At 44.3% G+C, this 20,892-nt stretch overlaps 1 protein-coding gene across 1 annotated transcript in view; it reads right to left on the reverse strand.

Annotated features, from left to right (window-relative positions):
* Positions 1-7,871, reverse strand: part of PRKCA (protein kinase C alpha) — a 385,436-nt gene extending 377,565 nt beyond the window's left edge. The window contains exons 1-2 of the mRNA XM_021678425.1: positions 7,657-7,871; positions 4,604-4,635 (exon numbers count right to left, since the gene is read on the reverse strand). Of these exons, the coding sequence (XP_021534100.1) occupies positions 4,604-4,635; positions 7,657-7,829 (205 nt within the window). The 5' untranslated portion in view covers positions 7,830-7,871. The remainder of the gene's footprint in view (positions 1-4,603; positions 4,636-7,656) is intronic.
* Between the last annotated feature and the right edge of the window lie 13,021 nt (positions 7,872-20,892).

A 20,892-nucleotide genomic window follows, 5' to 3' on the forward strand; every position in this document is an offset into this window, starting at 1 on the left:
AGCCTTTTCCGAAAAGATGCCAACTCCATCCCCTCTGTTAAAGGTCATCCTCCCTTAAATCAGCCTGGTTTTCTGGAATTCCTTTGCTTACAGAGCCAAGAGGGGGAGGGCGGGGGAACTTTCTTCTTCCCTCAAACATCAACTTTCATTCTTATAGAAGGGATAAGAAACACCATCCCGCTCAGGTGAGCTGATGGAAAGATCTACCCTGAAACACGCCTTCAAAATGGAATGTCAAAAGCTAAGGGAAACAGATTTTTTAACCCATAACTGCTGAAAAACAGAGCTTCAGTTAGAGTCACAGGTTAAACACAATATTTGGTGTGTGCTTAGCAGAGAAATAGCTCTGGGTTCAGAACGGATTCAGAGCAGCATACTGAAGTCACACAAACGTGCATTCAATTCCCTACAGACCCCTCAAATATCCAGTGTAGATCATTCAGAGCCCCAGTCTCCTGTTGATCATGGTCATTGATGGGGATGGATTCTGATGCTGTCTCTTTAGGGTATCTTAAAGATCCTGGCTTAGTTGTTCATTTTGATTTGTGACATTAAAGAATAGAAAAAGCAAAAAAAAACATGCTAAGATGAATCAGATGTATCAGGCTATGTAAGTATTTGGCACACCAAATAAGCAGGTCCCATTTGGAGGCTGTTTCTATCACTGAAATTTGATAAGTGAGCCAGTCTTGTTGGGGGGGGGGGGGGGAAATCAAGTTGACTCGTTCCCTTTTCCAGTGGTCAAAGTAAGAGATAAGACCCTTTTGGCCCCACTGCCTCAGAGGAAGACAACATTCGAGCAGCGTGGTGGATGGCTCCGGTGTTCCAGGACGACAGCTCTTGGAAGCAGCCGGTGCACGAGACTATCGACACAAGACAGACCTTCCAGGTTTGAATCTCAACTTCAGTGACCAGACCAGACCAAACCTTTCTCCCTCTCCTGGGGAGAGGGAGGGAATAGGCTGTGGGTGAGGCCCAGCTCTCTGCTAGACTCACAGGAGCAAATCAGCCCTGAGGAGATCAAGCAAGCCAGGAGAACGTGAAGCCAAACAAAAATCAAAAGGCAAATTCTGTCATCAGGGGTATTTCAGATCTACAAAGGGACAAGCTTGTCTTCATCTCTAAGAATCTTAAGAGAATTATTTTGTGGCTTCTCGATCTACTCTGCACCCTTCTTTGTTCTCCCCAGTGTTTAGGGCCCTTGGTTTCACTATTTTAGGCAGCCAATGTTCAGTGGGATCCTGCTGTGTGACTTGCGCAGGTAATATCCACGTTTTCAGGGCTGGCTACCTGGACTGCAATCTAAAGGGCATAGTGTCCACGGAGCACAAGGGGCAACAATCCAATAGATCTTCAGAAAAGTTTCCTGCTTCCACACAGATTACATCTTGGGGAAGGAAAGAAGTAGGGGGAAAAAATCTTTATATGCTTGTAAAAGGCTGTCTAAATAGCACAGATTAGAAGTTTTGAAGGACAACACCTCACATCTTGAGTCAATGTTAAGAACTAGGAGACTAAGTGAAATAAGGACTATTTTAAAGCTATCTTACATGGACTCATTTGGAGCATATGCGCCTCTCTAAAGTATACTTAGCTACCGATATTGTATCTACTGACCAAAGCAACCTACTACATACCAGGAGCTAGAAGTTGCTGCCTCCATCAGGTGAGAAAACTGATAAGGAATAAAAGAGTCTCAACCCTAAATGCCATCTTCAGAGGGTCTGTTGCCAAAGGCCCAGGAGGAGGAGGAGATATCCTCTTGATGAATGGGACTACCAAACAGAGCAGGAAAGATTTTAAGAACATTAAGAGAAAACAAGTATATTCTAACCTAAATGTATTCTAAAATGGTTGGATGTTAGGGGGGGCCTACGTGGCTCAGTACGTCAAGTGTCCAACTCTTGGTCTCAGCCGGGACTTGATCTCAGGGTTGTGAGTTCAAGCCCCATGTTGGGCTCCATGCTGGGCATGGAGCCAACTTAAAAATAAAATGGCCAGATGTTAGTACTTTTGAGAATGTCAAAATGGAAATGTTAGGTAACTGTATTTGTGCAGTTAAAAAGCACTGTCCTAACATCCAGAAGTTGTAATTATCATGTCTACTCGAAGTCAAATATAGAGGACACACACTAAACAAGACAAGCACATAGCATGTTACAAATAGGTTGTATTTGAAATAGTTTATGAATTCAGACTTGTAGATGCAGTACATAAACTCATGTAAGGAGACCTGTGGTTTACTTCAAAGAACAGTGCATAAAGTACATTACATATTCACTGCTCTATTTTGTCCAGTTCGTAAAAACTAAATTTCAAGTATTAGATAAAGGCAATTAGATAAAGGCAAGAATAGAAATGGCTAAAACAAGTTTGAAAAATGTTCCGACTTACCCAGATGAAGATTTGGGGGAGGGAGGGGGTCTTTTCACCTACTAGAGCAAAAATGTCAAAGATCTGCATTCTCCAATATTGGTAAGAGTGAAAGGAAAGGGGAACACTCAATACTGAAGATGTAAATTGTAACATTTTGAGAGCAACGTAGCTATACTCCTTAAAACTTACAGTGTACACACATGTTCTTCTAGGTATTCTAGAAATACTAGTGTCCAAGGATATTGACAGCAACACTGGACTAGTAAGAACTTAGAGAAATGGATAAGCTTGATACACCCACACATGCACCACTGAGTAAGTTAGTACAAAGGTTTTAATGGGGAAGGACATCCACCATATACTATGGGGTGGGGGAACAGCAAATGATAGGATTTAAAATTTTGAGTTTTTAAAAGCTATGAATGAGTGGATTTTTTTAAGATTTTTATTTTTTATTTTTTTGACAGAGACACAGCGAGAGAGGGAACACAAGCAGGGGGAGTGGCAGAGGGAGAAGCAGGCTTCCCGCGGAGCAGGGAGCTCGATGTGGGGCTCGATCCCAGGAGCCTGGGAACATGACCTGAGCCAAAGGCAGACGCTTAATGACTGAGCCACCCAGGCGCCCCAATGAGTGGATATCTTAAAAAGAACTTATCCCTGAAGGAAAGAGAGAAGGGCATAAAATTTCACTTTTTATGACAGTTATGCTAACATAAGACTATTAATCTGCTAATCCACTCAAAAAAAGTCCATACAATCGGGGGGGGGGGGGAGATCATGCAGGCCCCCCTTGTGCCCCTAATATAGCCACTGATTTCACCAACAAAACTGACTCCAACAAGCAGGTCTAAAGGGGACCAACCTTATCCTGAAGTCTTAGTATGTAAGAAATGGTACAGTTTAGCATGCCTTTCTCCTCAAGTGTTCTTATGTTTCCATAGGTTCCCACCCAAATATTACAACAATAGATGCAAATCAGTTGCCCGGAACCACACTTTCCACATTTAAACTTCAAAACAAAAAACACATTTCAAGCTGAGACCCAAATATTGCCTAATGTAAATTCAGGTCCACAAGTAAGAAATGTAAAGAGCTCCACCTTCCTTTCATCTTTTGTAAGGAGGGATGCAACAGATGGTTCTCTTTATTCTTTAAAGGAATATCCCTTGATTTCCCAATGTAACTCAGTGATTTTTATTCAATAGGGGTTTGAAGCACATCTTGAAGGTAGATTACACCATAAAATACCTTCATCAAAAACAGATTTAGAAAGTGTAAGAAACAAGTTCATGAATTTGAAGAACTTTAGAAGCTACCTCACTAGCACAATTTTAGAGTTATAAGTACACAGTGTCTCCCTAACGTGCTTACTATTAAACAGTGTTAGGATAAAGTTTTCTGGGTTGAATGTACACTTCGCACTTTCCCTAATAAACCGATGCCCAGATGGGAAATGTAACCAGAACTAAACAAACATAATATAGTGAGCAGGAGAGCTAAATGGTGGGCTAGGAGCCTGGGATGCCTTCAGAAGGTACAAAGTATTAAGTTTAGACAAACAGAACGGAGAGTATAAGAAAGGAGATACTTGATGTGTATAAAATGGGACTACAGATCCGAGGTGGAAATAAATGGACTTCTGGAAATAAGTGGATTTCTTTCCGGATGCAATCAGTAGTACATATACACATTAAAGGCACATTCACACGAAAGGAAAAACATGCCTCCTAGCACAGCAACCCATTATAATCTAGGAAACTTTAATATGTGCTAACTTGGTTCTGAACAATCAGTAATCAAAAACACAAAACTACTAGAATGATGCATGGCCTAAGATTAGTTACAGAGTCCAACCCAGTGCATAGGTAAGAGATAAAGAACAAAAACGAGCAAGAACAAGAAAAGCCACATGAATACAAAGTGATTCCATTTCTTTTCCTCAACACCCACACAAAGACAGCAGTTTCTGACAAGAATGTTCTTGGCAAAAAATAAAGTTACAGGAAGGTTTTTTTTTTTTTTCCCAATGAGAAAAAGGCAGCTCCATATGCAGATTACTAGGCGATACGATTTTTTTTTTTTTAATGGCCCAAATTTACAGACCTCATTTTGAAAATAATTTTTTTTTTTTTTGGATCACAAAGAAAAGAGGACTAGAAATACTGTTCCTGTTTGGAATGCTTATTTCGTGTTGTACTTGAAAATAAAATCCAATGTGGCAGCTTACCTTGGCACTGGAAGCCTTGTTTCCCAAACCCCCTGAAAAACAGAAACAACAAAGTATCTTAACATATTTTGTGTTGTATACCATATTTTAAGCCAGTTATGAGACAAAGTACTCCACAGAATTAAGGGTTTGTACATAAAAACCAATGATTTGATAGGAAAAACATGCCTAGAGTACGGAATAAATTCAACTTTGGAAAAAAAAAAACCTACCTCTGGATAGCCTCCAAAGGCTCATTGAATTGTTTCAATGTATCAAGGTTCTTTCCAGTTTACACTGTTACCCATACTTAAGTTTCCAGACAAGAACATGACTAGGATATTCAGAGTTAGCTATAATATTCAACAAATACTTTACGGTTGAAGGAAGTGCTTTAATTTTGTCCCTAAAGACAAAATGAAAATCCTTTTTCTCCCTAAACACAACTAAAAAGTGGCTTCATTTGTTGTGAATGTACTTAAAATAGGTGTCTAGAAACCACCAAACAGTACCACCCCACATTAAATTTTGGTTTAAAAGGAGCCAGATTTCACAAAATATTTTTATTGGTTGCATTTGAAGTTATGATCTAATTTTTTTAGAGGATCAATAGCATTCAAAGCAAATACAGAGGCTATTTTGTTCTTGTAAATTAGAAGATTTACTCTGAGCAGAGAGCCCTACCAGGGACATTAAATTGTAAACACTGTTTCAACTACGATGAACTGCATTAAAATTCTTAGTCATAATCTCTTGCTTTACATAGCATTTTAAGTTGACAAAGCACTTCATGTATCTTTATATATAACTTACTCATTCCACCAAACAGATTTAAGCCCAAACATTTATAGTTTTAAAGTATCAGTATTTTAATAGTTAAAACAAACTTGTAAATTACGGACCCATAGACACAATGAAAGACAACTGAAGTTAAAACTACTGCTAGATAATCCTGGTGAATATTTTCTTGGAACTTTCAAGTAGTTTCTAATTAGGAGAAGTATTACAGGAATTACTCAGGGAGGAAGCTGACAGGGAGACCTTTATTTTTCACTTCACATTACACCTGGTGACCTCAAGTACCATAGCAGTTCACCAGGGGCTAATCCTTTAGAGCAACTGATAGTGGAAAGACATTAGCTAGCCTGATTATTATGTATGTTGCAAGTCCCTTTCCTAATTCACCTACTCCGCCCCACCCCCAAAAGTAGTCTGCAGTCTCAATGCTCCCTTTTTATGGGATCTCACAATCGGCATGGGAGGCTGAACAAGTCCCCTTAACTAGATGCAGTAACCTCTTGCCCTGATGCTCCAAGAACTTCTTTTAGATAGCCTTATCTATAGTTACTTTGAGCACAACTGCTTCATGTAATGACTACACAGTGGAAATCATTCGCAAAGGTGGCTGTGCTTTTCATGAAAGTACTTTTGAGATTTCTAAAAAGGAAAGGAAAAAGCACCTTATTAGCACCGTGTGTGTGGCACTCCCTTAGAGATGCTTTTCCCCAGGTGTGATGGATTCGAATAGCCATCCATAAAGGAAAAGTTAAGCATCTTAGGACGCTTGTGGGGGCCCTTAGAGGTGATTTCCTCCAGATGTGATGGATTCAGATAATGCCATCCATAAAGGAAAAAATTAAGCACCTTATTAGCATATTTGTGGGGCTTATGATTTCCCCCTGATGTGAATTCAGATGCCATCCATAAAGGAAAAATTAAGCATCTTATTAGCACATTTGTGGACTTCATCCTTGGAGTTGCTCCCCGCCCGCCCGCCCGCCCACCCCGGGGTGTAATGGATTCACACAGCCATCGGTAAGTTCTGCCTAGGGCCCCAAAAGATACATGCCACAGAGGGTTAGTGGCTCTGTGGCACTGTCACCCCAGTGCAGTCCCCTGACCCACGAGAGACCGGAATTAAGGAACCCTCACCATAACTCTGACTTGGGGAGTTTCCTACCTACATTCAGGAACAGGAGATAGAAAAAGGCCGGGTATCTGCCAACCTGAGAAAAAACTGCTCACTGCTCAAACTGGAGCACCTAGGGTTCCCTAAGGTTCAGCTTTCTAAACTTTGGGGGTTGGGTCACCATGTTCTGAGAGTCAGTAAGAGCCATTAGCTCTCACTAGAAGAAGGTATATACAGTTCTGCCTAGCTTCGCAGGGTTCAAAGACCCCTGAAGGCCATCCCTTTAGAGGTCCCCCCCCCAAACCCCTGGGCCCACAAGACCGCATTCGCTGTAAACTCTGTACCTGAACTCCGACACCTTACAGTAGTTTTCTTAACTAAGGCCTCTGTCCTCATCAGCCGGGCTGCAGGTCTAATCTCGTGCTAACAGGGTCTATTTTAAAAGACTCCCTCTGCCCTTCTGCCATTTGCCTGCTCGGTTTTAATTCCCCTCCCCCACCGCAAGCTTTCAACAGTTTGCTGCCTCTCCGCTCTCCCTGGGCTCACCCTGGAAAGTCCAGTCTCCCGTGCCCAGCAGATATAAGCTACAGTAGGCAAGGACCCAAGGTTCCAGAGGAGTCCAAGCCCGCTGGGAAACAACACTCCCCCCTCCCCGAAGTCGCCCAGCCCGGCTCGCCAATAACTTGGACCGCGCGGCGCAATCGCCGCCGCTCCCCGGTTACTCCGGGCGTTTCTCCGGGAAACTCTGCCCTTTGGATTCTCTTTCTCGCTCTCCCCTTCGCTCACATCCAGCAAGCGACGGCTCCCCTGTCCGTACAGAAAGGCGGGCGCGCCTGGGAGACGGAGGAGACACCAGACCCGCGGAGGGGATCAGTGTCACTGCGGCGCGGGGCCAGCCTCCCTCCTGCGGTAGGGGGTGTGACCTGGCAGCGCCTTCCCCGGGAGTCCTGCCCGCGAGTGTCCCCGGCGCGCGCGTGTCGTTCCGGGCGAGAGTTCGGACTCGGCCGGCTCTCTCCAAGTTCCCCGACTGGGTCAGCCCCAAAACAGGCGCTCCGGGACTGGGGGGCCCGAGCGAGGGTCCCCGGGACGAAGTGACCCGGACTAGAGAGGGACCGGTCCCCAGCCCCGGGCGCCCAGCCGTGCGCCCCGGCCCGCGCGCACCTACCAGATGAAGTCGGTGCAGTGGCTGCAGAAGGTGGGCTGCTTGAAGAAGCGGGCGATGAATTTGTGGTCCTTCACCTCGTGCACGTTCTTCTGTCTCAGCGCCCCTTTGCGGGCGAAGCGGTTGGCCACGTCCTGAGACGCCGTGGAGTCGTTGGCCGGGAAAACGTCAGCCATGGTCCCCCCAACCACCTCTTGCCTCCGCCGGGGAGCGGCAGCAGCCCCGGAGGGCCGGGGGGCGGGGGCGGGCGGGGGAGGGGCGGCGGGCGACCCCGGGCGGGAGCGCCGGCCGGCAGCCGAGGTCGCGGAAGCGGCGGCGGCGGCGGCCGGGGAGAGTCGGGCCGGAGCGGGCGCGGGAGCCGGAGCCACTCGCTTGCTCGCCGGCTGGCCCCACGCTCACTGACAGCCCTGCGCCCGGCGCTCGCGCTTCCTACTCTCAGCGGCAGAGGCGGCCCGGAGCGGCGCCGCCCACCGCGCATGCCCCGACCGCGAGCCGCGGGGGCGCGCTTGGGGCCGGGGGCGCGCTTGGGGCGGACACGGGCGCCGGGGGAGTCGGCGCCTCCGCGTTTTGCGAGCAGCCCCGGGAGGGCAGGCGGCGGCCTGGGCCGGGCCCGCCCGAATTTGGGAGCGGAGGAGGACGCCGGGAGGGGCGGGCCGCTCTCCTCCGCCGCCTTTTTCCTTTCCTTTCCTCCTTTCCCTCCCTCCCCTCCCCTCCCCGCCCTCCGCCCGCTCTCCTCCCGCTCTCCTCCCTTTCGTCCTCCTCCTCTTCCTTTTCTTCCGCTTCTCCGGCTCTGCTCACTGCTCTCCCGGTTCCCTCCGCCCACTCCCCCGCTCATCCTTCCCCTCCTGGCTCCTGGCTCCCGGCCGCCCTCGCTCCGGTCAGAAGTCCGACTCCCTGCGCGGGACTCCACGCAGCGCCCCAGCCGCCTCTCGGTCCGACCTGCTCGAAAGCTCGCCCTTCCCCACCTTGCAGGACCCGCCGGTGCGCCTGGCCGCGATGCTCAGGTTTTATGTCACTCCAAGTGCCTGTGCCCTAAAATGCCCAAACCCTTTCCCCCGCCCCAACGCTGCTGATATATGACAAGAGCAACGGCGTGTTTGTAAATCATCGCACACGGACCCTGCCACCTGCCTCTGTTTTTCACCTGCATCTTGTATAGACCTCTAATGTGCACGTGGGATGATGGTTAAAGGACTTTTCCTAGTTATTTATCCCGTTACTCGCTGGCTACTACAGTGACAATGTTGATTGTCAGCCTTTCTTGATTTTACAAGTCCATAACCTTAATTTAGAAATCATTTTGCATCCTAATTACTGCAAAACTGGCAGGTGCAGAGTGCAGCCAGAACCCTTGTAAATTACCAAGTAAAACTGCTTGTGAAAGGGTAGCTGGCGTGGATCTGCAAAGGACGCACGTGGGGATGTACCAGCTAATCATTCGCTGAATATTTATTAGTTTTGCCTCCAGGATGCTAAAATACATAAGGGAAACAACCATCCCCCAGCATTTCACTATTGATTCACCTCATTGCAAGATTCCCTAAGTTCACAAAACAACTACAGGAGCTGAAGAACATCAAAAAAAAAAAACCACGTTGTTTAATTCTTCAAGAAGTTTAGGGGAAAAAAGAAAAGGAAAAAAACTTTGAAGGTACATATCACCTTAGAGCATATCACAAAGATCACATAGGCTACCACGTTTTAAGATTGCCTAATTGAATGCTTGGTTCTAGAAATGTAGTGTAAGCTATTGACTGACCATTAGTGGAGTCTGCACTTTGCGGGCCCATTTACAAACTCTTGAGCCAAAGTTGTTAGTGCTTAAAGAGACTGCCCCTGCTTGATACTCGGGTCAGAAATTTCAGCAGTCATGGCAGCCACTCCAAGCCAAGGAGGCAAAAAAAGGAAGAGGCAAGGGAAGGAATGAAAAGCAGGGCATGGTGGGAAAATTGATCAAATTTTCCACAAAACACTGTAAGCATCCCTCCCAAGCCATGGTTGTTTATTATTTAATTATCATAAATCCAATTGAGCACAGTAGAATGAAACACCCAATTCTTTCCTCATAACCATCTTAATTTAAGAGTGGTTCTCACACATCTTATGAAGACAAGATTCTTTCTATTTCCCTGAAGCTTTGATGTAATGGTAGAAAAAGAAAATGGCAGAACTGGAGGGTGGGGTTGCTCATACTGTAATCCCTGAGCAAAGAAATAGGGAAGATGAGCTAAGAACCAAATGGGCTATGGCAGCCGCGTGATCATCTCCCAGGTGTGGAGTGGAGTGACTGATCTCAGCAATGGGTAGACCGGATAGAGACAATAGATCCCTTTTCTTTCAGGTTGTGGCTTTGCTTTCTTGCCTCAGTTATTACTGTCGTTCCTTGTGGGTATAGAAAGAACTAACTAGAAGTTGGTTGACTGATAACTGGGCTAAGCTTCAGTGGTCAATTCCCTCAGCTTAGCACACTTGTGGGGGCTAGGGGAGGGAGATGCACCTGGAGCACGATTCCCAAGCAGTGGGAAGGACTATGGGAATGTGGGCCACAGTTTACCCCTGCAGCCCACCTGAGAAGTCTTGGTAGCACTGAATTGGAGGGGTTTACAGAAAGGAGGGGAGGGAGGGGTCAGTCAGTCCTGGGCATTAGTAATTATTTCAGAGTCAGCTGCTTCATGGAGAAAGTGCAGGAAGGAACAGGGAATGGTAGACTGAATATAGAGTTTGTCAGAACCCTCCTCTGTGAGCCCTGCCTTTGAGAAGTAAGCTTGAGACTCTTCGGAGAGGTGTTCTTTAGACCAGCAGGACCCGGAGGCTGTGGGCTGGTATCAAAGTCAGGCCGCAAAATGGTGATTTCAAACCAGAGTGGTTTACTTAAAACCAATAATCTTTATGATGCAACCTAAAACGTGTTGCTCTATGCAGATCACCAGTCTGTTTTCAAACGGATCAGGCCATTATCAAATTGAGCAATAGGAATTGCTTACACGTATAAAAGCTTGATTCTGAGATTTATAGTAACCAAGATAATTTAAAGACTCGTGTTTTGCTCTATGCACTTAATCCAAGGTTTAGGAGAGCTGAGACAACTGGTGGAATATATAATTACTTAGGCAGTTTTTAGAGTTGGGGTGAATGACAGGTCTCATGAAATGTGTAGAGGCAAGATCTAGCTGGGGAAGTTAGGTTGCTAGGTAAGTTAGGGAGGAGGATAATATATCATAGGGATCGGTGGGTCAGAAGCCCCAGTCAGAGGTTAATACCAGGGCTGCCAGGATGGTTGTACAAGGGGAAGGAGGGGGGCACCTGGGTAGCTCAGTCAGTTAAGCGTCTGCCTTTGGCTCAGGTCATGATCCCACCGTCCTGGGACTGAGCCCTGCATCGGGCTCAGTGCTCAACAGGGAGTCTGCTTTGCCCTCTGCCCTTCCTCCTGCTTGTGCTCTCTCTCTCTCTCTCTCTCTCACTCTGTGTTCTCTGTCTCTCCCTCAAATAAATAAATAAAATATTTTTAAAAGGGTGGGTGGGATGGAGGAAGAGTTACTTTTCACTGTGTCCTCTCTTGTACTTCAGAAAATTTTTTCCTAGTTTAAGAAAAAAGGTAACTTTTGAAAGGCCTGGAAACAAAACACCATAGATTTTTTTTTTTTTTTAAGATGTTATTTCTTTATTTGACAGAGAGAGAGAGCACAAGCAGGGGGAGTGGCAGGCAGAGGCAGAGAGAGAAGCAGGCTCCCCGCAGACCAAGGGAAGTCTAATGTGGGACTCGATCCCAGGACCTCAGGATCATGACCTGAGCCAAAGGCAGTCGCTTAACCAACTGAGCCACCCAGGCGCCCCAACACCATAGATTTCTAATTAGATATATTGTATTAAAAGAAGTCCATAACTTGCTCATAAGTAGAAGAAACATGATATAAAACAGTATTCAAAGTAAGATTCCATTTTTTATTTTTTTTAAGATTTTATTTTTGGCGCCTGGGTGGCTCAGTTGGTTAAGCGACTGCCTTCGGCTCAGGTCATGATCCCGGAGTCCCGGGATCGAGTCCCACATCGGGCTCCCTGCTCAGCAGGGAGTCTGCTTCTCCCTCTGACCCTCCTCCCTCTCATGCTTTCTGTCTCTCATTCTCTCTCTCGCAAATAAATAAAAAATCTTAAAAAAAAAAAAAAAAAAGATTTTATTTTTTATGTGTTAGAGAAAGAAAGAGTGGGGGGGGGGAGGAGCAGAGGGAGGAGAGAATCCTTAGTAGACCCTGCACCGAGTGCAGAGCCTGACTCGGGGCTCGATCTCACGACCCTGAGATCATTACCTGAGCCGAAATCCAGTCAGATGCTCAACTGACTGAGCCACCCAGATGCCCCAAGATCCCATTTTTTTTTTAATGTCTGTACGCTTATATCTATACAAATATAAATATGCTTGCGAATGCATGCACACACACGTATATAAAGGCACATACATCAAAATGTTCATTTAAGTGACTATCTCTGGATGGTGGGAATCTAGATACTTTTCTGCACTGGAACGGAAGTCTTCGGCCTAGGACTCATATTTTGAAAGGACGTTAGAAGCCATAATTTGTTAATGTTTTCCTCTAATCAAAGAGGAGGCATTTATTATTTTAAACACAGCAAGTTTTATTGCCGGAATTTTGTTGTTGCATGGAGTAGGAACCATACCAATTTGAATGTCAAATATCTGAGAAGTCTGTTTTAAACCATCGACCCTCACCTCTTCCTTAGCTCTAATCCACAACGGGGGTCGATCCTGAGTGGACTGCCCAAGGAAGCTTCTTGGTGTCCAATGTTTCACCTACCCCCTTAAAGTGTTTTTTCTCCACTTTCATCCAGCTTCCTACAGTAACCATGGCACAACCCAGATGTGGATTCAAGTACTAGCTCCAGCACTTACTGGTTTGTGTAACTTGAACAAATTAACTTCTCCAAGTCTGTATTTCTCCTAAAGATGGAGGTATTCTTAACCTAGGATTTTCTTAAGCTTTTAAGCAGTTAATGAGTATAAGTGTTTAATCAGTCCTCAAGTTTCATACCAGTGCAAGGTAGGAGGGTGCTTCTCAGCTCTACCAAGTCTGCACTTTGGGGAAAGAGAGCTGAGAGCTCCCCTACCCGAAGCTAGTTTTTCCTCCAAAACTGACAAATGAATTTCCCTCCATTCCCAGTGACTATGAGATATTGCATGGAAGGAGAGTAAAATATATCTTAGAGTTTACATTGCAAACAAACACCATCGCCCCCCACCCTCACCTTTAAATTGCTTTCCAGCGAAGGTCATAGTGCCTGGATTCTTTTGAAAATGCTGGTTACAAGAGAACCCAAGCAACTCCCATGACTTTCCATTCACTGCTAATTGAAATAGGAGTGGGTACTTAAGAGTTACCTCGCTTTCCCACAGCTGGGGAAAGGACCTAAGTGTGAAAATGAAGCCCATGTACCTATCACCCCGATTCAACAATTATCATCAGTTCAGGATGAATCCTGTTTCACCCATCCCCTACCTCATCTCTTTATCTCTAGATAATAAAACCTTGAAACAAAGTAAAACATGCCCAAACATCAACACCAGGAGGAAACTTTGGGGTGATGGTTACGTTCATTATTTATTGGGTATTCACATACCAAAACTCACCAAATTAAACACTTTAAATTTGTGTACGTTTTATTGGAAATCAATTAAACCTTAACAAAACTCTTAAATTTTTAAAAGCTAAATAGCTAAGAACACTAAAACAAATAGACAAACCAGGAGAAGACTAGTAGAAAAACCAGTTGGCCCTTCCACATGGCATTCAGCTGCCCTTCCCTGGGGTGCTAAGAAAAGCCCACTCTGTCCGGTAGGGGACAGTCCAGTTTTTTTCCATTCCAGTTCTCACTGAGCTCCAGCCCTATGGCAGGCCCCTTGCTACAACCAGGAATACAAAATAAAGAAGATATGCTCCCTGCCCTCAGGGAGCTTGGTGTCCTTCTGCTGTAGCCCCAAAGGAGAAAGATTCAGCCCTGGAGTGGAGTATCATTTAAAGGCACACAGTCTGACAAGCAAAAGGAAATAAAGTTAAAAGAATGTCATTTATTTCTCAAGTCCCAAGGGAATCGAACAAAACTCGATCCATAACCAAGCCCCAACCAGATCTTTCGATCCCCCTTTCCCTGCTTTTCCTTCCTTGCCACACTCATGGTGACCTCCTACATTCTCAGTAGCCTCTCAGAAACCCCCTCACTCCCCAAAAATAGTCCCTTCCCTACGCATAGCTCCATTGGCTTTGACTCTCTCTCCTCCCCTTTGTTATTTTTTGTACCCTTAATTATATATTATTTTGGGCAAAACCTCTCTCCACCTCTCCCTTCAGGGCGAGGCCTTCCTCTGTACCCTTTCTATGATTTTGCATCACTGAAAGTTTAGGGACTGGTTTTAAACAGGGTAGGTTAGGGGAGGAGTGAGCTTCAAGGCAACTGAGCAGAGGGAGAGCCCTGGCAATGACCAGCTCTAGGGCCATTTGCACGACAACGAAGGCTAGGTCCTGAAATATTAATAGAGTGTCCCATATATTTGCTATAGATTCTGCAGTGGTGAGCCCAACAGATACAATCCCTGCCTCTGTGTAACTTACGTTCTCTTTGTGCTTTGAGTGGGAGACGGAAGGGTGGGGACACTTCCACCTGGCAAAATTTAACTCCTCACATATGCTCACTTCTATTTTGATGACAGCCATCCTTTAATGTACATGCATAACTACCTTCAAAATGTTGATCTCATTTTAGTTTGGATGTTTTATGCTGTATGCAGTAATGGAGTAAAAATAGCACCACTCCCACCAACTGGCAGAGGGCAAAGATTCAAGCAGAACTTGGAGAAGCCACTCAGAAAGTATGTCCAGCAAAGTTTGTACAGGCGGATCAGTAAGTGGCGTAGAATGCCAACCTCCTCTGGGGTGGAGCTGTTTCACAAGGTTCGGTGCGGTGGTGACACCCTAGTTCTCTTGAATGCACACTTACTATTTTTCTGACAAGCTCAACAATCTGTGATTATATCTGTGTTTGGCATGGCCTTGGAACTAGGATGGTAAGCCCTCCCAAAGCCTTGGAGTCCATTCAAATCTCACTCCAATTTCTATACAAAGTGTGGCTCTAACAAATAGGAAGAATAAGGAAAGTATTCAGAAACACGATTTATTTAATAAATGCCGATGGAGCACAGATGACATGCGTCGGCACTGTTACAGATATTGGGGACGAAGAGTGGACAGAACAGACAGTTTCAGTGGAGAGGTGGGGGGCATCAAAGCTTGTTTGGAAGGGGTTTAAGAGAGAAGGGAAGAAGAGAAACTGAAGTGAGAGAGTATAGAATGCTACTGGAAACAGGAGTAAAAGAAGTAGAGGAGGGCAGCAATGTCCACAATAGCCAAACTATGGAAAGAGCCCAGATGTCCATTGACAGAAGAATGGATAAAGAAGATGTGATATACGTATATATGATGGAATACTACTCAGCCATCAAAAAATTGAAATCTTTCCATTTGCAATTATATGGATGGAACTAGAGGGTATTATGCTAAGTGATATAAGTCAATCAAAGACAATTATCATATGATCTCACTCATATGTGGAATTTAAGAAACAAAACAGAGGATCATAGGGGAGGGTAGGGAAAAATAAAACAAGACGAAATCAGAGAGGGAGACAAACCATAAGAGACTCTTAATCATAGGAAACAAACTGAGGGTTGCTGGAGGGGAGGGGGGTGGGGGAATGGGGTAACCGGGTGATGGACATTAAGGAGGGCACGTGATTTAATGAGCACCGGGTACTATATAAGACTGATGAGTCACTGACCTCTACCTCTGAAACTAATAATATGTTAATTAATTGAATTTAAATTTTTTTAAAAGTAGAGGAGGGTGGTCAGTGAGCTCTAAATACATGTTTTGTGGGCAAATAACATTACATTCATGTGACCATGGCAATCACCCCGGAGAGGGAACAATAAATACATATGTCAAGTAGATACAGTGACTAAGTATGGTTGATTGGTGTTGGGGAAAAACAAAATTTTCCTCTACCCACTTAGGTTCAGTGTTTGGAGCATGTGAATTAAATTTACAAAAGACAGCTTAACAGGAGAAAAGACCAAGGTTTATTCATGTATATGCAGAGGCCCACAGAAAAATGTTACTCCAAGGGGTGGTCAGAATTGGGGGCTTGTATGACATCTTAATAGAGGTAGAGAGGGAAGAAAAAGGACACTTATGCAAAAAACAAATGACTTTTAGTAAGGACAAATGGACCTTTAGGAGAATAGATGGGAAATAATGGTATTTTTGTGACAGTATCTGTTTAGGTGACTTCTTATCCCAGTGACTTCATCGCCAATGATAAAAGTTATGAAACTCCCAAGGAGGGGATCTGTGACAGTTGAGTTCTTTTGGAAGGCTCTTTTTTTAGGCAGATAAGGAGAATGGAGTTTGTGGCAGAGTGACTCTGAAAAAGGTTCAACTCCACAGGCAGTCATGAGAAAAGTCACCCTTAGTGTTGTATTTTAGATTTCATTCTCTTTTGGAATGTCTGGCAACAGCCTCAGCTAAGTGAGAAGGCAATCTCAAATCATAGGTACGGTATAAATGTCTTTTATTCAGTAGATGAACGTTCTTCACCCCAAGGGGATCTAGACTCGCCTGTATAGATAATAAAATACATTAAACCTGCAGCGTTTCGGGGCACCTGGGTGGCTAAGTCGGTTAAGCTTCTGACTCTTTTTTTTTTTTTTTAAGATTTTATTTATTTATTTGACAAAGAGAGACACAGCGAGAGAGGGAACACAAGCAGGGGGAGTGGGAGAGGGAGAAGCAGGCTTCCCGCTAAGCAGGGAGCCCCATGTGGGACTCGACCCCAGGAACCTAGGATCATGACCTGAGCCAAAGGCAGACGCTTAACGATTGAGCCACCCAGGCGCCCAAGCTTCTGACTCTTTTTTTTTTTTTAATTTATTTATTTGAGAGAGAGAGAATGAGAGAGAGCACATGAGAGAGGGGAGGGTCAGAGGGAGAAGCAGACTCCCTGCCGAGCAGGAAGCCCGATGCGGGACTCGATCCAGGGACTCCAGGATCATGACCTGAGCCGAAGGCAGTCGCTTAACCAACTGAGCCACCCAGGCGCCCCCCAAGCTTCTGACTCTTGATTGCGGCTCAGGTCATGATCTCAGGGTCATGAGATGGAGCCCCACCCCTTTGCCCCCTTTGGGCTCCGAGCTTGGCAGGGAGTCTGCTTAAGGATTCTCTCTCTCTCCCTCTCCCTCTGCCCCTCTCCCTGCTCACTCACTCTCTCTCTCAAATAAATAAATCTTAAAAAAAAAAAAAATCTATGGTGTTTGTCTTATTGAGTTGATCTTAGAAACAAACTGTGTATACTTGTATTCAAGAGAATTTGGCATATGAGGGTTTTCAACAGATTTACTTTATAATTCTAATTTAAAATGTGCAACCGAGTAATGGATTTAGACTGTGATTTTAAGTTGAAATCATACTGCTTTTATAGGCGGCAGTCAAATGATTAAGACAGTTTTAAGATTCATCCATTTTAGGGGCGCCTGGGTGGCTCAGTTGGTTAAGCGACTGCCTTCGGCTCAGGTCATGATCCTGGAGTCCCTGGATCAAGTCCCGCATCGGGCTCCCTGCTCAGCAAGGAACCTGCTTCTCCCTCTGACCCTCCCCCCTCTCATGTGCTCTCTCTCGTTCTCTCTGTCTCAAATAAATAAATACTCTTTAAAAAAAAAAAAAGATTCATCCATTTTATAAAGTTTAATCCCTTCGTTTTATAAAATTTAAGTGGTAAGTCTTAACGGGGGGACCTGCATTTGCCAGATGATTGGAACTTTACCATGGTTTGTTAGGGTTTCCTTCAAGCATCTCTAAAGTGATTTGTAAATAAAAGAGTAAGATTTTGTAAATTGAACTTAAAAGCTTAAGGAAGAACTATATTTTTAGAACTGCAACGTTAGTAGATTAAACATGAAGGTTAACAATATGTGCTGAGTGTTTTTCTGGGAAAAACAAAAGAATGACAAAAGTGACACTCAGGGACATAAAAACTCATGTTGACAGTGTTAAATAACAAAATTGAACCAAGTCAATTTGAAGATCTAATCGGCTTTATTCAACAATTCACGAATCGAGCAGCCTCCCATCTAGCAAGTTGAGGCGCTCCCAAGAAGTACAAAATGGAAGGCTTTCATAGAAGGAGCGTGGGGCAAGAAAGTTATCAGCAAAAGAAAAGAATTATTCCAGGTGAGGCTGCTTTCTAGGGGGAAAAGCAAAGTGTCTTATCACACAGATTACCTCATCTTTCTTTGGGGAACTGTGGAGAGGACCCAGGTGGCAGACGCACTGAGATGGACTGAAAATTTTCCTGGCCGACCAGCTAAGTACTACTACATTTCTGGGGAAGGTTGAAATGGCAATTAGATTGTATATGAAGCATCCGTCTGGGAACTTGTTCTAAGTGACACCATCTTCAGCCTGTGCTTTTCTTTTTAACAACAGTTTTGTGTGTAATTTTATCTTATACCCAGTTTTATGTGGAGATTTTTTTGTTTCTCTCCTTGTACAAGGGTCTAGGAACAGTGGGAAGTCCAAGTTCTGTAGCTGGGGTCCTGTGTGCACATACGTTTCTAAGAAGGCATGATTTGCTTTCCTAAAAGTACCAAACACATCTTCAGAGGGAATTGGACTAAAAGTTGTCAAATCTAGATTCATTATCTTGGAAACTTGGTGCTTCCCTTAGAGTCTGGGAGTCGGGGATCGAAAAAAATGGTTTGAGCTAAAAATATGTACCTATGTGGAAAAATGAAGGTCTAACATGAAAGAGAATCTGGCCTACAAATTGCTCCATAGCCTTAGAAAACAATGTTAGTGGAATTTCAAAGGAGTGAATTAATCGAACACAGAAAGCATACCATTTGAGGGCAGATGTTCTCACGCAGAAAAAATGACATCCAGAGTAGGTCTGCCGAGGCGTAGACAATGGTTCTTTGCCCATTTGGACCAATGAAATATAAATGTTAAATTTATAAACACCATCTCTAATAAATACCTGTATTTGACGCCAGATCATTTAGCCCTCTATAGCTAACCTAAATAGACTTGATAACTTACAAAGTTTAACAAGAGAAAATGACAATAAAAAAGAACTTAACATTTATCAGGGGGTTAACCATGTCCCAGGAACTATTTTAAACTTTAACTATTTTAACTTTTATTTAAAAAGATTCTATTTATTTATTAGAGAAAGAGCGAGCACAAGCAGGGGGTAGGGGCAGAGGGAGAGGGAGAACCAGACTCCCCTGCTAGCAGAGCCCTGGGATCATGACCTGAGCCAAAGGCAGACACTTAACCAACTGAGCCACCCAGGCGCCCCTATTTTAAGCTTTTTACAGGCAAGTGTTAACTTATTCAACCTCACATCATAGGACTTGGTGTTAATATTGTCCCCCACACAACCTACAAGGAGCAAAGGGGTACTGAGACACGAAGAGGTGAAGGTACATAGCCAAGATCACACAACTAGGAATTAGCAGAGCTGAGAGATTTGCACCCTGGCAGCCTGACCCACAGCCCATGTCCTAAACCAGTCCACTCACCTGGCTGCCGTATACAATGACGGGCCTGGTAGCATGAGCATTTTGCATGTCAACTCTATGTCTTGACAAGAGGAATTCCCCTAAGTTGGTTCTCTCCGGGGTAGCCTGGGATTTTTCTTTCTTTCTTTTCTTTTCTTTTCTTTTCTTTTCTTTTCTTTTCTTTTCTTTTCTTTTCTTTTCTTTTCTTTTCTTTTCTTTTCTTTCTTTCTTTCTTTCTTTCTTTCTTTCTTTCTTTCTTTCTTTCTTTCTTTCTCTCTCTCTCTCTCTCTCTCTCTCTTTCTTTCTTTCTTTCTTTCTTTCTTTCTTTCTTTCTTTCTTTCTTTCTTTCTTTTCTTTTTTTTCCAGTTTAGGAAATCTTTTGGTGAGGAACTAAAGCTGTGGCTGACAGAATGTAAATATTGAAAGAGTCGGAGAGAAGCCAGTCTTCCATCTAGTGGTGTGAGAATGATTTGTAGCAGTTGAACGCAGAGCTTCCTTAATGTAGCTCAAAGTAGGAACAAACAGGCAAAACAAATATTCCGACACCTCCATCCGAGTCACCACCTCTTTTGTTAGGGTTTTTTTCCTTTGATAGAGTATATAATTTACCTCCGGGTACTTGGACTAGGCAAAGATGTTGCAAATGAACACAAACTCCAAGGCTTGATACTTTGTTCTTCTCCTGCTATGTCAACCTTGACCTAGGAGCCTAAGCAGCTGAGAATCATTAATGAATAATAATTTGTTTTTGCAAGCTGAGAACTAAAAACATGCACACACTTTGGTGGTTGTGAGCCATCCTGTGTTTGTCATAGCCTGTCTTTTCCTTGTGGACCCGGGAGGATTCTGCTTTTGTTTGCAACCATTTAATGTATGGAGAGAATATGGAAAAGAAAGGTGATATTGTGGACACTAGCAAAGTCGGATGGCAACAAGCGGTGAAGGGTTTATGGTTTTTATTGCTTTTCCAGGGCAGTTTCTTCAACACATACTAGCAAAGTCACTAAAACTGCTAAAGATGTCTTAAACTCGTCAGAATCTCCAGTACTATAAATGAGACTGTAGACAGACTCCAGCCACATACACCTAGGTTTATATCATAGATGTGAGTAAAGTGCTGCAAATGAACTCTGCTAGTGCTCCTTCTAAGGGGTTAGACATCTGACCGTCAAGACAAAAGTACCTCTGCAAAGAGTTTCTGCTGGACTTTGCGTCAAAGATAACCAGGCAGCCCTTGGGCGTGTCATTGGCATGGTCAAGTTTGTCTCCATTCACCTCTTTCCCGACTCAGTAGTGTTAGAACCTCCCCTTACCTATCAAGTAGTTCCTGTCTTTCTGTGCCTGTCTTCTTTCTCTTTGCTCCCCCAGCCCCACCCCCTCCAAGCTTATCCCCAGCACACTCTGGGATAATTATCCTTTCCTATTTAGTCTCCCCAACAGCAAGGTTTATAAAATCCTTTCTTTGTACCTTCCCAGTTTCTGGCACAGCATCTAGCACATTCCACAGCCAATAAATATTCCTAGAGTGCCCACTATGTACAAGCCCTGGGGATACAGCAGTTACTAAAAATAAAGTCCCTCTTATGGTAGAGCTTCCAATCCAGTGGGCTGGGCTGAGC

This window comes from Neomonachus schauinslandi, chromosome 15 (genome assembly GCF_002201575.2).
Source record: "Neomonachus schauinslandi chromosome 15, ASM220157v2, whole genome shotgun sequence".
Lineage (NCBI taxonomy): Eukaryota > Metazoa > Chordata > Mammalia > Carnivora > Phocidae > Neomonachus > Neomonachus schauinslandi.